This window comes from Theropithecus gelada, chromosome 3 (assembly GCF_003255815.1).
Source record: "Theropithecus gelada isolate Dixy chromosome 3, Tgel_1.0, whole genome shotgun sequence".
NCBI lineage: Eukaryota > Metazoa > Chordata > Mammalia > Primates > Cercopithecidae > Theropithecus > Theropithecus gelada.
The window spans coordinates 155,922,961-155,940,245 of NC_037670.1; the positions used below are offsets into that span (position 1 = coordinate 155,922,961).

General features: G+C 46.7%; 1 protein-coding gene across 3 annotated transcripts in view; it reads right to left on the reverse strand.

Annotated features, from left to right (window-relative positions):
* Positions 1 to 17,285, reverse strand: part of PODXL (podocalyxin like) — a 55,733-nt gene that overhangs the window by 7,635 nt on the left and 30,813 nt on the right. The window contains exons 2-4 of one of the 3 annotated variants that reach the window (XM_025379566.1): positions 2,768 to 3,397; positions 1,449 to 1,669; positions 1,041 to 1,112 (exon numbers count right to left, since the gene is read on the reverse strand). In XM_025379566.1, coding sequence (XP_025235351.1) covers positions 1,041 to 1,112; positions 1,449 to 1,669; positions 2,768 to 3,397 — 923 coding nt within the window. The remainder of the gene's footprint in view (positions 1 to 1,040; positions 1,113 to 1,448; positions 1,670 to 2,767; positions 3,398 to 17,285) is intronic. The other 2 variants (XM_025379567.1, XM_025379565.1) reach the window with 2 other exon arrangements.

Consider the following 17,285-nt stretch of genomic DNA (forward strand, 5'->3'; position numbering starts at 1 on the left):
ACACCCAAAAGAAAACAACTGCAGAAAATTCAGGCAGCATTAAAGTGTTGTAAGCCCAAATTCTCCGTCCTATTATAGACACAGTGTTTGGGTCTGTTCTAGTTCTGGTTCCTAGGGGGTGGCTGCAAACAACCGGCACTGACCGGGAGAGGGCAGCAGTGAGCCAGCCATCTCCAGCACGCGCAGCGCTCAGCAGCTATTTACCAAGTATGCACAGCGCATCCCCAGACCAAAGCCTTTGGCCCCAGAGAGACCGCCAGCCTGAAGGCTGTTCACACACTGCTATACCTCCCTCATACAGGTGCTCACACATACACACACCACCCAGACTGGAGAACTGCTGGCAGTGGCTCCTGCATTCCTGGGCCCTTTTCTCTCCCACCCATCCCGTCAGCTCCTCAGGTTAGAGGGAGAATCTCCCAGGACTGTTCGTCCATCAAGGCTCTCAGATAGTCCACAGACCGGGAAATGTGAAGCCACAGACGATTAAAGCCGAGAGACTCAGGCAGACTACACCTCTCATCTTCTTTTTTTTTTTTTTTTCCTGTAGAAACGGAGTCTCCCTATGTTGCCCCGGCTGGTCTTGAACTTCTGGCCTCAAGCAAACTTCCTGCCTCAGCTTCTCAAAGTGTTGGGATTACAGGTGTAAGCCACCACACCTGGCCTCACCTCTCGTTTTCAACTGAGACATCTAAAACCCAAAGAGATCAACTCGCCAAAGTCACTCCCAGAACTAAGGGCAAACAGGAACTAGGATCAGGGTCCCTCAACTCAGCATACTGGGAATAGTCACACAGTGAAAACCGAGGAAACCGGGGGGCGAGGGGGTTCAGTCCTGTGGGTGTGTCCTGACTTAGAGAAGTCTAAACCTCGGTCTGTCACTCTGTAAGATGGGAAAGGACCACTTCCTACTAGGAAGAAATGAGGGCCAGAAAGCGAATGCGCCTTAGAAATACGCTTATAAATGCACTTAGAAAGAACATGCATTCCCTCTCCCTCCCTCAGCCCTGCTGCGAGCCTCAGATCAGCGAGCTACTCACACAGAGGGTGTTTCCTGTGAGGTTCAGGATGAGGAGCTTCTCACTCAGCATCTCAGGAGCCTCACACTTGGTCTGCAAGAAGCCACTGAGATTAAGGTTTGGGTTCATAGTCAGGGAATCTTTGACACTTCCCCCCAACTAAGGGGTGACCCAGATAGGAAGGAGTTCATGGCAAGCTGGAGGCATGGCTGGACCCATTCCAGAACCAGGTATGTCCTGGCTGCGTGGCTTGAGGGCAGCCCAAACCAGGACCAGGCTAACCAGGGAGAGGGAGGAGCGAACGGGTAAGTGCTGCTCAAAGCCCCAGCCAGGGGCCCTGGGTTGGAGGAAAGAACAGAAAAGCTTGTCTGAAAGCCCCTTCTACCTGAGTCTGGGTTCTCAGACTTGCCCCACGCCCGCCGGAGTTACCCAGTCACTCCCATGAGCCAAGGTGGGAGACGGTGTTTTGGGGTATCGGTGGGTCGTTGATGCTGCCGTGGGGCTGGAGCTCATGGTCTCTGGCAGGGGAGACATTCTCAATGCTGTCGTCGGGCTTGTGGGCTGCACTGTCCCCTTGGAGGAAGGGGCCATAGAGCTGGCTGGCATCTGGCTGGAGGTCTGTTCAGTTCTTTGCAAGATAACTGATGGCGCTGTCATTGGGAAAACGAGGGTAATGGGAAAAGATGAGTGCACCCTCGTGAGAAGAGGACAGTCTTTTCTCGCGCTAATAGTTTTCCCAAGTTCTTTAGTCTTACTTCCCACAGAGACGGAAGCAGCGGACTGACTCCTATGACAAGCCAGTGGAATAACCCGGCAAAGGAAGTCACAGCAGCTGCAGTGAACATTCACCAACCACTTACTGTGTGCAAGGGACCAAGTGCTTCAAAGGTACTTTCCTACTGAATCCTCATAACAACCCTCTGGGGGAGGAATCGTCACCGTCCCTATTTCATAAACAAGGAAACTGAGGCTCCGAGGAGCTCAGTGATTTGCCCGAGTTCCCATGCCAACAAGTGGCAGGGCAGGGATTCGAATCCAGGATTATCTCAGCCGGAGCCCACACTCCTGTGTGGCACCCTCCTGTAGAGTGGTGGCCTGCTGACTTCAGACCATATGCTGCTGATACGCAGCCACATCACCAGGGAGCACTCAGAAATTCTGGGTCCACAGATCTGAGATGGGTCATGATCCTAAGGCTCATGATCCACAGGTAGATTTTGAAATTGATTTACTAGGTTAAGACCAGCTCTTATAAATAAATAAATAAATAAATAAATAAATAAATAAATAAATAAGTAAGTAAGTAAGTAAGTATTGGCCAGGCACAGTGGCTCACACCTGTAATCCCAGCAATTTTGGGAGGCCAAAGTGGGCAGATCACCCAAGGTCAGGATCTATTCCATACCTGTTTATTTTTGAGATGGAGTCTCTCGCTCTGTCACCCAGGCTGGAGTGCAGTGGCACAAACTCTGCTCACTGCAACCTCCACCTCCGGGTTCAAGCAATTCTCCTGCCTCAGCCTCCTGAGTAGCTTTACAGGCGCCCACCACCACACCCAGCTAATGTTTGTATTTTTAGTAGAGACAGGGCTTCGCCATGTTGGCCAGCCTCGTCTCGAACTTCTGACCTCAGGTGATGCACCTGCCTCAGCCTCCCAAAGTGCTGCGATTACAGGCATGAGCCATCATGCCCTGTAATCAGGCCCTGAAAAGTTTCTTGGTGCTTGAAGAAAGCCAGGCATTACTTACGTGGGGTGGTGATCATCCCCGAGCTTGTGAAGGTGTGGCCAGGGCTAGCCACAGTGCTTGAACTGCTTGAACTGCTTGAAGCTGTCGTAAGATGGTCATGTCCCGAGCGTGTTGGGGTGGCCACAGGATGCGTCGAAGTGGGTTGTGAGGGGCTGACTGGATTTGTAGGGTGATGGGTGGTTGGATGTTCTGCCTTAGTGGATGAGAGGTCTGTGGTCACACTGTGGCTGCGTTGACCCCCAGAGTTAGTTGTATTTTCTGCTCCATTCTGGCTGCTTGTGGTGAAAGGTTTCACTGTGGTCGTGGAGATTGCAACTGTAGTGGCGTCTGCACCTTGCGTGCTCCTGGAGCCCTTGTTGGCGGTAGTAGTGTTGTCTGAGCAGCATCTTGTAGTCACGGTAGTGGTGACCGGGCCTGAGGTTTGCGGAACCTGGGTTGTAGTCCCCGGTGAGTCACTGGACACACCACGGGTGCTCGCCGTGGTCGGGGCCGAGGTGTTCATGGCCTTGGAAGTGGGGACTGTGCTCTGCTGGACTGTAGCTGTAGTGGAGACACTGGATGCTGAAGTCAGGTCTTGCTTGACAGTGGTTTCCATTGTTGTGCTAGATGGGTTCTTAGTAGTCGAGGCTGCTGTTTGCAAAGACAACACAGAATGGAGTTAGGGCTGGGAGACTTCCTCACCACACTTCTCCAGCTCTTCCCCAGGATTCAGAGGTCTTGCTCGCAGCCCTGCCGTCTGCCTTGCTGAAGGCCTGGGTCCTTGGTAAATCCCGAATTTTCTGAGGTTCAAGAAACCTCTAAGCGGGCAGCTTGGAGTGCAGCAGGGTCAGAAAAGCGAAATGCTGCTGAAGGGGAGACCAGGCCAGCAAGGCCCACCACACATGGAGGCTGTCGTGCACACCTTGCCCTCCCCGTCCGGCCCCACGCACATCCCCCTTAAGTTTCTCAATATGCTACCCCAGAACCAGCTCCTCCCCAGCGCCCAGGCACATGGCCCACAGAAAATTCCACAGACTAATGCTTCCTGAACTGCCCTGGCCTTGTTCTGAGCTTAAGCAAAAAAAGACATGGGCCCTGTTCTCATGGAAGTTAAATCTAGGAGAAACTGATGATAAACTGAAATTACACAAATTACTATTTCAGTACTAGGTGAGCTGTGCCAAGAAAGAAAGGCCGAGTGCCCAGACTGCATGCGGCATGGCGGCTTCACCTGCCATTTCTTGAGGAAATGGGTTTTGTGTCAGGCAGTGGAGACACAATGGTGAACACGACACAGAGAGTTGTACCCTCGAGGCGCTTACACTCTGGTGGAGAGGCAGAGACTAAACACGTGGACAGAGCACGGAGGAAGTGAGGAAGGAAAGGATGCAGAGGCGAGCAGGGAGGGACCATGTCGAGTGAGGAAAGGAAAGGCATCTCTGCAGTGACAGTTAAGCTAAGACCTGAAGGGTAACAAGGAGAATGCTTTGTGAAGAATAAGAGGAAAAGTGTCCCTGGCAGAAGGAACAGAATCTACAAAGCCCCCGAGTAGGGAAAGGAGCTGAAAGAAGACAAGCAGGAATGGAGTTGGGTGAGGAGGCGTCAGGCACAGGGCTGAGAAAATACAGGGTCTTATGACAGTGACAGCAACTGAATGTCCAAACCAGACATTTTTGAGAATAAAAGGCTCTCTTAAAAATCACATTCGTCCAAGTGCAGTGGCTCATGCCTATAATCCCAGCACTTTGGGAGGTTGAGGCAGGCAGATCACTTGAGGTTGAGGAGTTACAGACTAGTCTGGCCAATGAAGAGAAACCCCGTCTCTACTAAAAATACAAAATAAATCAGCCGGGTGTGGTGGTGCAGCCTGTAGTCCCAGCTACTCAGGAGGCTGAGGCAGGAGAACCGCTTGAACCCGGGAGGCAGAGGTCGCAGTGAGCTGAGATGGTGTCACTGCACTCCAGCCTAGGCGACAGAGCAAGACTCTGTCTCAAAAAAATAAAAATAAAAAAATCATATCCTACGTAGAATGAGACATAAGTTCATCCTCCTCAGAGGCCAAAACGCAGATTCCAGATTTTATTCTTGATGCAAAAAAGCAGCCACTGAAGGCATTAAAGCAAGGAAGTTTTATAGGATGACTTACAGAGAAACCTGTTCCTGCTGCTTTGGGGAAGGCAGACTGGAAAGAAGAGCGTGTGGAAGAGGGAAGAGAAGTTAGGAGGCAATTGCAGTGATCCAGATGGAATGAACAGCGTTGGCCACAGGAAGCTATTGACACTGGAGACAAAAGGCAGATAGCGTAAAGACTGTTTTGGAGATCAACTGCTTGCTGATGTCCTAAGTGAGGGAAGAGGAGAATCTACGTTGATTCCTAGTTTTCTGTCTGGAGCAGAAGGGAGTGGTGGGAAGGGGGCTGCTGGCTGCATCCCGTTCTCTGTACCAGCCAACACCCATACCATTTCTCTATATTTGGGAGTTCTGCACCCCATGAGACTTGATGGCAGCAGAATCTGCCTCCTATGGCAATGCTCCTATGAAAATGCCAGCTCTTTGCCTTGCCAGCCTCCCCTGGGATGAGCATAAGCAGGTGGCAGTGCCACCATGAATGAGCAGTCTCATTCCAGCCGTGAGGGGCTCTGCAGGCAAGAGTGGTGACATCATGCATGGAGGTGAGGCCAAGCAGGCCAAGCACTCATCCCGGGCCGCAGCGCCACCTGGTGCTTGGCATGGGTAAGCAGCGCTGGCCTCCCTGGATCACTTCTACAGCCTGGCTTGGGTGTTGTTCAAAGTAGCTCTGAATGTTGTGGCCTCCAGCAATCCCAGCTACTCCATACACTGGACAGTATCCAAAATCTTTTACACACACATTTTGCTACTGAAAAGCAGAAATGTTTATCAGGAGTAGCTGCCGGCAGCAAGACTTCAGGGATTGGTTGTCAGGCCTTACTGGGGACAAACGGCAGTCAAAATTCTGCAAGTATTAAGGAATACTTGCAAGTGTCCCGTGACATCTCAAGGATAAGCAGTGACATTATCACCTCTAATCTAAAGTGAAGTGCCCAGGAAGTGGCTTTGGTGTGGCCCAGTGGCTGCTGCCAGAGTATGAAAGGCACACTCACCAAATCTGTTTTAAAAAGCAATACAGGCTGGGCGTGGTGGCTCACACCTGTAATCCCAGCACTTTGGGAGGCCAAGGCAGGTGGATCACCTAAGGTCAGGAGTTTGACACCAGCCTGGCCAACATGGTGAAACTTCGCCTCTACTAAAAATACAAAAATTAGCCAGGTGTGATGGCGGGTGCCTGTAATCCCAGCAACTCAGGAGGCTGAGGCAGGAGAATAACTTGAACCTGGGAGGCAGAGGTTGTAGTGAGCTGAGATCATGCCACTGCACTCCAGTCTGGGTGACAGAGTGAAACACGGTCTCAAAAAACAGAAAAACCAAAAAAAAGCAGTGCAATGTGAGGGTTTGACAGGCATTTTTTCTTCTTAGTAGTTCATAAAATAACAGTGTTTCTTACTATTGATGGTATCATAGTGTCATCTGGCAAGATACTAGATTGCAAAGGGACTATATCAGCGTATTTGGGGAATTAAGGAATATGTGGGATGATTTTTTTGTTTTGTTTTGTTTGTGAGACAGGATCTTGCTCTGTTGCCCAGGCTGGAGTACAGTGGCACAATCAGGACTCACTACAGCCTTCACCTCCCAGGCTCAATCAGTCCTCCCACCTCAGCCTCCGAGTAGCTGAGACCACAAGCACGCACCACCACACCCAGCTAATTTTTTTTATAATTTGTAGAGACAAGATCTCGCTATAATGGCCAGGCTGGTCTCAAACTTCTAGGCTCAAGTGATCCTCCAGCCTCGGCCTCCCAAAGTGCTGGGATTACAGGTGTGAACCACAGCACCCAGCCCTGGATGGTTGCTTCTTACAATGGTGAACAGCTTAAAACAGGATTTCTCAACTCTGAAACTACTGGCATTTTGAACTGGATATTTCTTGTTATGGGAAGTTGTCCTATGCATTATACACAGAACGCTTAGCAACATTCCTGGCCTCTACCTATTAGATGCAAGTAATACACATGCACGCCCCTTTCCAGTTGTAACCACGAAAAATGTCTCCAGATATTGCCAAATGTCTCCTGAGGGAGACAAAATCACTGCCAGTGAAAACTACTGGTTTAAAGAAAGAGAACAACAAATTCAAATTCCTAAATCCTCCTGTGAAAGCACAGACTGAAAACCAGAGACTTTCCAAGAACACATTCAAGGAGTCTCTTTGTTTGCAGCTGAAGGGCTGAGACAGCCAAAAGACTTTAAAAGCTTGATTCCATGAGTTGCCGAATTACGGTGTTAACTTAATTCATAACCTCACCAGGTCTCTTATGTGAAAATAGAACCTAGAGAATTTGGGTTTTTTTTTGAGATGGAGTTTCGCTCTTGTTGCCCAGGCTGGAGTGCAACGGCGCAATCTCAGCTCACTGCAACCTCTGCCTCCCAGGTTCAAGCTATTCTCCTGCCTCAGCCTCCCGAGTAGCTGAAATTACAAGCTCATGCCACCATGCCCAACTAATTTTTTGTATTTTTAGTAGAAATGGGGTTTCACCATCTTAGCGAGGCTGGTCTCGAACTCCTGACCTCAGATGCTCCGCCCACCTTGGCCTCCCAAAGTGCAGGGATTACAGGCGTGAGCCACCATGCCTGGCCAACTTAGAGAATTAAATGGTGACATGAGAGGGTGTAGATGAGTCAGACTACCCGTAAATCTCCATCTTCAATGGAATTCACTTGCCAGGAAGCGCTACCACTGCTCTCCTGTAAGATTCTCAATAACCTCACTTGAGCTTATTGGCACCTAAAACCGAATCTCATCATGATCCCCACCGCTCTTTCTTTTCTTCAAACCTATAACAAGAGTCAGATTCCAGCATGTCCCAGGAGGAAAAACACAGACTCTGACCTAGGAGAAGGCTCACACACTAAAAATATCTACAAAAAAACTTGCAAATACTTATGGATATTTACCATAAGGGTGCTGTATCAAAAGGAGGATGATCATAATTTTACATCAGGCTGAATTATGGGTACGCATACCATAGGTTTTGGATCCAATATACTGACTCCAGCAGCTACAGGTAGTTCTCATTGCTTTCTTAGTTGGATGACTGAAACCTGGACTCAATGGAAATCCACATTAAATAAAGCTGAGTTGTCAGAAATACCCTGGAACAATGCATAGGAAGAAATGCAAAGTCTTGGCTGGGCACGGTGGTTCACGCCTGTAATCCCAGCAATTTGGGAGGCCAAGTTGGATGAATCACGACGAGGTCAGGAGTTCAAGACAAGCCTGGCCAACATGGTGAAACCCCGTCTCTACTAAAAATACAAAAATTAGCCGGGCGTGTTGGTGCACACCTGTAATCCTGGCTACTCAGGAGGCTGAGGCAGTAGAATTGCTTGAACCCGGGAGATTGCACCACTGCACTCCAGCCTGGGGCACAGAGTGACACTCTGTCTCAGGGGGGAAAAAAAAAAAAAGGCAAAGTCTTGGAAAGACAGAATGTTTATCATGTCTGTCCTGCTCACTCATGCTCTGGTGTGTCATGAGAACTCAAATGACACTCCCTTTACAAGGCTTTGGGCAACATAATTCATGACTTCTAAGATTTACATCTTTCCGTGTCTCTGAAATGAGAATGTATTATAAATAACACTTTGACTGTGGTGCTTTTTCTTTTTTTTCGAGACAGGGTCTTGCTCTGTCACCTAGGTTGTAGTGCAGTGGCATGATCTGGGCTCACTGAAGCATCAAACTCCGGGGCTCAAGTGATCCTTCCGCCTCAGCTTCCCAAGTAGCTGGGAGCACAGGTGTGCACTATGACACCTGAGAAATTTTGCAGAGACAGGATCTCCCTATGTTGCCCAGGCTGGTCGTGAACTCCTGTGCTCAAGTGATCCTCCTACCTTGGCCTCCCAAACTGCTGGGATTACAGGTGCGAGCCACCATGCCTGGCTTTTTTTCTAAGTGGTTCATAAAATAATAGTGCATCTTATAACTGATGGTGGCTTGGATTTGATTACATCTGGGATATTGTTAAGAGGACTATTCACATGTTCTGAGAACTCTGTGGCTGTCCTTCACTGGTCAGGTATGTTAATAGGAAATGCTGCTGATTTCAGTGGGGATGGACACCAGGTTCCTTGGTGTAGAGAAAATAATAGAATTTCATTTCCAGGAAAAAAGGTGTGTGTGCTTCCACAGTGGGCAGCAAGACCAGCGTGGCGATCACAATGGTGTAACCAAGGCTATTTCGAGCAGCAGCTAAGAGCTTATGTGCTCTTTCGGATCAGAATGGTTGGGCAGCTCACTGACTTCCTAGGTGTAGGGTCCACAAACTGGGAACTGTGTTGATTCACGATAGAGAACGCAGCCACTTAACCAGGTCCCAGAACTCAATGTTTTCACGGACTCAGTGTTCCTTGAATGAATCGTGCATTTCTTTCCTATGGCTGCGTTAACAAATGACTACAAACTAGGTGGCTACAGACAACATAAATATATTCTCTCACGGTTCTGGATGCTAGACGTCCAAGACTGGCAGGGGCAAGCTCCCTCCAAAGGTAGCAGGGAAGACTCTTTTCCTGCTTCTTATCAGCAATCCTGGCTGCTCCTTGGCTTGTAGCTGTGTCACTGCGATCTCTGGCTCCATCAACACATGACCTTCCTCCTTGCATAACTCTCCTTTTTTTTTTTTTTTTGAGATGGAGTCTCTGTCTCCCAGGTTGGAGTGCAATGGCACGATCTCCACTCACTGCAACCTCCGCCTCGTGGGTTCAAGCAATTCTCATGCCTCAGCCTCCCAAGTACCTGGGACCACAGGTGTGTACCACCATGCCAGGGTAATTTTTGTATTTTTAATGGAGATGTGGTTTCACCATGTTAGCCAGGCTGGTCTCGAACTCCTGACCTCAGGTGATCCGCCTTGCTTGGCCTCCCGAAGTGCTGGGATTACAGGCTGGGATTATAGGCGTGAGCCACCGAGCCCGGCCACATAGCTCTCCTCTTATAAGGATAGCAGTCATTGGATTTAGAGCCCTCCCTAATCCAGTATGACTTCATCTTAACTTGATTACATCTGCAAAGACCCTATTTCTAAATAAGGTCACCTGCACATGTACCAGGTACCAGAGATTAGGACCTGAACATGTCTTTTTGGGGGGGAATGCCATTTGCTCTCCTAATCTGCTCTCCTACATCCTCGTATAAAAACCAGGAGTCTTTCAAATATTAGAAATTAATTCTGTCTGCTTTAAAGAGAAAGTAAATCTATTAAAAAGATAGTGCGTTGGCTAATAAAACACTCGAGGTGACTAAAGAATCAAGCATAAGTCAGAAACAGTGCTCAAGACCTCTTCTCCTGAGCTGGTCTGCTGAGGCCATCACTTCTACCACCATCAAGCATCAGCAGTTCGCACCACTGGCAACGTTAGTGTTGGATACTGGATTTTATTGGGGATGAGAGTGTTTAAGGATGCTGTCCGTAAGAGGTCTTTCCATTTACTTTTATGACTGGCACCATGGGGAATCCCTGGGGTTCTAGCCATATTCCTTCCTGCTTCATTATTTAGCCACATGTAGGGTTCACACTAAGTCTGATTAAATTGAACAGGCCACTGATTCTGCTGTAGAGTGAGCTCCTTGGTAAAGCCTATGGTCTGTGGGGTAATTGTGATGGTGAATAAAGCATCCTGGGAGTCCAGAAACGGCGCTGCTGACAAGAAACGTGGCAGCCTGGAGGTACATGCAGGTCTGGAACGGGCCGCCCTCCACCACGGCCACTTGGCCACGGGTCCACAGCGCCATCATTAGGCGATGGAGAAAGAAACTGATATGCAGAAGGGATCATCTTGCCCATCTGATTACCCAGAACCTTCTCCAGAGCCAGGCAAACATCCTCACACTCCAGACCTATCCCTGCGGGTCCCCCCACATGCCTGCCTAACCTTCCGAGTCACACTGATTCTCCACTGCTGTTCCTTCTGAGTTCCCTAGCATTGCTTTAAAAATCATTAGCTCCTGCCGATGAATCTGTTCAGAACCTCGCCTCAGTGGACCTTTCCTTCAAAAACAAAAGACCAGGAAATGTATTCTTTAAAGTCCTGGTCATTGGGAGAATTTTGTTTCTACACCACCCTTCAGGATCCCCCCTAAATAGAGCTTTTCTCCTGTCACCGTCCACTTTTGGCTGGTACTAGCATATTACCCCAAATCATATAAAACCAGGCTTGGCTTTTTCACTCCTCATTCAGCTGATCACAGGGAACTAATTCTCTTAGAGACCTTTAGGTATGGGTGGCGGCAGGAACAGGCATTCTGAGGGTGTGAGCCACGCTGCAATTTCCATTGTCCTCCTTTAGGACCAACCCAGGCCTGGTCCTCTATCTACCACCTTCAGTCTGACAATGGAAAGCCACAAAACAAACCTAAAGAAAAAAATGGAAGAATGAAAGAACAACCAAAGAAATAGAAAGCAAAATACAATAGCAAATATCAAAATCAAAAACTGGTTTTATTAAACGGGCTCATAAAGTACCAAAAAGTCTTTGGAGAAGTTGATCAAAAGGGAAAAAAAAATCCAAAGGCATAAGTAAACAATGTGAGGTACAAAAATAATAATAGATATTTAAAGCATAATACCTTATGGGCAAATACTTATAAATTTGAAGCAGATGAGATAGACAAATTTCTTTCTCTTTTTTGAGACAGGGTCTCACTCTGTCCCACAGGCTGGAGTGCAATGATGTGATCTTGGCTCATTACAACTTCCTGGGGTCAAGCAATCCTCCTACTTCAGCCTCCTGGGTAGCTGGGATACAGGCATGTACCACCACACCCAGCTAAAATTTTTGTATTTTTTGTAGAGAGAGGGTTTCACCATGTTGCCCAGGCTGGTCTCAAACTCCTGGGCTCAAGGGATCCATCTGCCTCAGCCTCCCAAAGTGCTGGGACGACAGATATGAGACACTGTGCCCTGCCACAAATTTCTTGGGAAAAGGAAAAGCTTACCAGAGTGACTCAAGGAAAATGGAAATAATCATTTATCCTATAATCATAAAGAAATTGAGCCTTTCCAACTTGGGTACGATAAAATGGCTCCTGCGAAGAAGGGTGGTGAGAAGAAAGGCCATTCTACCATCAACGAGGTGGTGACCGAGAATGTACCATCAACAATCCCAAGAGCATCCTGGAGTGGGCTTCAAGCAGCATGCCCCTCAGGTACTCACAGAGATCCAGAAATTTGCCATGAAGGAGATGGGAACTCCAGATGTGCGCATGGATACCAGGCTCATCAAAGCTGTCTGGGCCCAAGGAATAAAGAATGTCCCATACCTATCTATCCCTGTGCGGTTGTCCAGGAAACAGGATGAAGATCCACCAAACAAGCTCTATACTTTGGTTACCCACATGCCTGTTACCACTTTCAAAAATCTATAGACAGTCAATGTGGATGAGAAGTAACTGCTGACTGTCAAGTACACCAAATAAAGTTATAAAACCACAAAAAAGGGAAAAAAAAAGAAATTGAATAGTTACTTTTATCATAAAGAAACTCCAAAACAGGATTCAAAGATCAAATCATTCTGGCCTTACATGAATGAACTTTCTATAGCACAGTCTATTCTGCTCTAATATGTGTCTGTAAAAGGAATTGTTTCATATACAGTTGTCCATCCACAAAACATGAAAAGCACAAACCAAAGAAAAAGACTGATACATTTAGCATCAAAGTTAAGAATTTGTGTTCATCAAAAGAAACAATAGGACTTCCAGTTTCAGCTAATGAGAGCAGACTAGAAAGAACTTTGCTCCTACTCTGACTACAAGAAAAAAGCTGAGAGGCTGGAGATGGTGGCTTACATGTGTAATCCCAGCACTTTGGGAGGCTGAGGCGGGTGGATCACTTGAGGTCAGGAGTTCGAGGTTAGCCTGGCCAATATGGTGAAACCCCATCTCTACTAAAAATACAAAAATTAGCCAGGCGTGGTGGCGGGCGCTGGTAATCCCAGCTACTCAGGAGGCTGAGGCAGGAGAATCACTTGAACCCAAGAGGCGGAGGCTACACTAAGCTGAGATTGTGCCACTGCACTCCAGCCTGGGTGACTCCATCTCAAAAAAAAAGACTCCGTCTCAAAAAAACAAAAAGAAAAAAAGAAAAAGTTGAGAAGCCAAAAAGTTATGACTTTTCTTGAGCCCCGAGGTCATGAAGAAAACAACCCTAAAAAGTGGAGACGGATGGACAACTGCAGGGAGCAACCCGACCAGGGCACTTGCTTTACCTGGGACGTGGGCAAAGTTCAGTAAGAAGATTAAGGCCAATTTTTTTTTTTTTGAGAAGGAGTCTTGCTCTGTCACCCAGGCTGGAGTGCAGTGACATGATCTCGGCTCACTGCAACCTCTGCCTCCAAGGTTCAAGTGATTCTCCGGCCTCAGCCTCCTGAGCAGCTGGGCGTATAGGCACACACCACCATGCTCAGTTGTATTTTTAGTAGAGAAGGGGTTTCACCATGTTGGTCAGGCTGGTCTCGAACTCCTGACCTCGTGATCCACCCACCTTGTGCTGATCCCAAAGTGCTGGATTACAGACGTGAGCCACCGCACCCAGCTGATTAAAGACAAATTTTAAATGAGTTTCTAAAAGCTGTGGATGAGTTCGTATGAAAATGTGAAGCCCTATGAGCTGTAGGCTTGTCAGGTCCACAACACAGGGCAGTTTACTCCTAGGAACCCCATCAGGTGTTCACAGGAAGCCTTGAAAAAGCAACCCCTTATGGGTGGGGCTGGCTGGGGAAAGAAACAGCCGGTGCTGAAACTCCATACCCTCCACATCACTATAGGGCAGGAAAAAAGCCTTTCAGGTGGAGGTCAACAAAATCTCCGGCCTGAGGGCACTGGCGGAAACCTCCCACAGCCAGGGAAGAGAACAGGAAAAATAAAACAGCTCCTTACACCTGAAGCTAAACCCAGCTGCAACATCTAGGTAAGAGGTGGGAATGGGAGTGAAGGCCACACCCTCAAGCTCAGCTTCCCAGTGCCTGAGGGACACTTAAACAGAACATCAGGAAATGGTCCCCTCCCCTGTTCTACAAGGCCAGCAAGTATGAAGTAAAAAATAACAGTGGAGCAGCAGGGCGCAGTGGCTCACGCCTGTAATCCCAGCACTTTGGGAGGCCAAGGCGGGTAGATCACCTGAGGTCAGGTGTTCGAGAACAGCCTGGCCAACACAGTGAAACCCATCTCTACTAAAAATACAAAAAATTAGCCAGGCATGGTGGCACGTGCTGTAGTCCCAGCTACTCAGAAGGCTGAGACGGGAGAATCGCTTGAACCCAGGAGGTGGAGGTTGCAGTGAGCCGAGATCGTGCCACTGCACTGCAGCTTGGGCAACATGGTGAGGATGCATCTCAAATAAAAACAGTGGAATACAGCTGTGGGGAGCTGTAAAAGGCAGACTATCTGAGGAGCAGCAAACAAGGATGAGCTACAGCCAAGCAAGGACCCACAGAGATATTACTGGAGGACTTTGCAGCCCCGGGTGCAGCAAAGGTATCCACAGCAACAACAAATTATAAGCCCAGCCTAACTTGTGCCTTGATTAACATAAACTTTCACACTAAAGACACAGCAAAAGAAAAGCCACACAGTAGGCAGCCGCCAATCTACTTCTATCTACGGACTCACCTATTCTGGAGAGTTCACGTAAATGGGATCAATCACTATGTGGTCTTCTGTGACTGGCTTCTTTCACTTTGATGTGTTTTCAAGCTTTTCTCTTTCACTTTTGTTTGCCTGGTTCATCCATGCTAGCATGTGTCCGTTCCTTACTTCTTTGTATTGCTAAATGATATTTCATAGTATGGAGCTTCCATTTTTGTTCATCCATTCATCAGCTGATGAACATTTGGGTTGTTTCAACCCTTGGACTGTTATGAATAATGCTGCTATGTGTACAAGTTTTTGTGTGACCATGTTTTCATTTCCCTTGGGTATATACCTAGGAGTGGAATTGCTAGGTCATATGGTAACTCTTTATTGAGTATTTTGAGGGAGTGCCAAGCTATTTTCCAAAGCGGCCGCCCCATTTTACATGTCAATCAGCAATTGTTTTGTTGAGTCCAGTTTTTCCAGATCCTTGCCAACAATTATCATCTTTTCCATTATTGCCATTTTAGTGGGCATGAAGTAGTATCTCATTGTGGTTTTAATTTTTATTTCCCTGATGACTAATCAAATCTAGCACTACATAGAAAGGACATCATGACCAAGTGAGGCTCATCATGGACAGTTCAGTATTTGAAAAATCAATCAGTGCAATTCAACACATTAAGAAGCNTCATGGACAGTTCAGTATTTGAAAAATCAATCAGTGCAATTCAACACGTTAAGAAGCAAAATAAGAAAAACCGTATGATTATCTTCATATTTGCAGAAAAATCATCTTTTTTTTTTTTTTTTTTTTGAGACAGAGACAGCCTCACTCTGTCACCCAGGCTGGAGTGCAGTGGTGCAATCTCAGCTCACTGCAACCTCCGCCTTCCGCATTCAAGCAATTCTCCTGCCTCAGCTTCCCAAGTGGCTGTGATTACAGGTGCACGCCGCCAGGCCCAGCTAATCTTTTGTATTTTAGAAGAGACGGGGTTTCACTGTGTTGCCCAGGCCAGTCTCAAACTCCTGAGCTCAGAAAATCTACCCGCCTCGACCTCCCAAAGTGCTGGGATTACAGGCGTGAGCCACCGCGCCCGGCCCATCTAACAAAATTTAACATCCATTCATGATTTAAAACAAAACAAAACCTTTCAGCAAACCAGGAATAGTAGGGAACTTCCCTCACCTAATTAGTGATGTCTCCAAATAAACCTACAGCTAACATCATACTTAATGGGAAGAGACCGAACGCTTTGCTATGAAGTTTGAGAACAAAGCAAGGATGTCCTCTCTTTCCACTCCTATTGAACATTGTACTGTGAGTCCTACCGGGTTCAATAGGAAACACACACACACACACACACACACACACAGAGAGAGAAAACAACAAAGAAAACTCAACAATAAAAACCCAATATTTTAAAACAGGCAAAAGATCTCCAAGGAAAAATTACCAAAGAAGATATACAGATGGCAAATAAGCATATGAAAAGATGCTCATCATTAGTCATTAGGCAAATTCAAATTGAAGCTCCAGTGCAGCACCAATATTCCTATTGGAATAGCTAAAATCAAACAAACTGACAAAACCAAACGCTAAACAGGATCTCTCATACATGGCTGGTCGGAATGCACAGTGGTACAGATAATTTGGAAAACGGTTTAGCAGTTTCTTTTGAAGTGAAGCAAACAATTATTATATGACCCAGCAATTCTACTCTTATTTACCTACACGAAATGAAAACCTATAGTCACACAAAAACCTACATGCAAATGTTTACAGCAGTTTTATTTACAATCACCCAAAACTGAGAACCACCGGGATATTCTTCAGCAAGTGAATGGATATTATATAGCCATATAATGACTACTCAGCAATAAAAAGGAATAAACTAGTGATTCATGTGACAGCATATATAAGATTTAAATACATTTTGCTAAGTGAAAGAAGCCAAAAGTCTGCACAGCATGATTCCATTTTGATTTTATAGATAGGGCAAAATGATAGGGAAAGAAAACAGATCAGTGGACACCAGAGGTTGAGAGAACTGGGAGGAACGGACTCCTCAGCTCCATACAAGGTTATTTTTAGGACAGTGAGTGATGCACAAGAATCCACAAGACTCTGCATTTCTTGAAACCCAAAGATTTGTGTACTCCAAGAATTAACTTTACTTAATGCCAATTTAGAAAAATAATCACCTCGGATGTCCAGGAAATCCTAGGATGTAATGGAGACTACAAAAATCAATTTAACTATATTCTAAAGGTATAACATGGCCAGACGCAGTGGCTCACACCTGTAATCCCAGCACTTTGGGAGGCCGAGGCAGGCGGATCACCTGAGGTCAGGAGTTCAAGACCAGCCTGGCCAACATGGCGAAACTCCGTCTCTACCAAAACAAAACCAAACAAAACAAAATACAAAAATTAGCCAGGCACAGTGGTGCATGCCTGTAATCCCAGCTACTCGGGAGGCTGAGGCAGAACTGCTTGAACTGGGAGGCAGAAGTAGCAGTGAGCCGAGATCGTGCCATTGCACTCCAGCCTGGGAGACAATAGATAAACTCTGTCTCAAAAAAAAAAAAAAAAAAAGGTATAACATAACCTCGCTAAAGGGGGTGGAGAACAAGAGTTGACCTAAACAACTCTAGAAGAGTTTTTTTTTTTTCAGTTTTCTTTTTTTAACTAGATACTGTAACAAAAGAACTGCATATAAACAGTGTATTTTAAGTAATAAGAATGTTTCTTACAAGGGCATGTCAATTTCAAACCTACTTTACATGTATACTAACAATTAAACAATTAATTAATGAACAAATAATT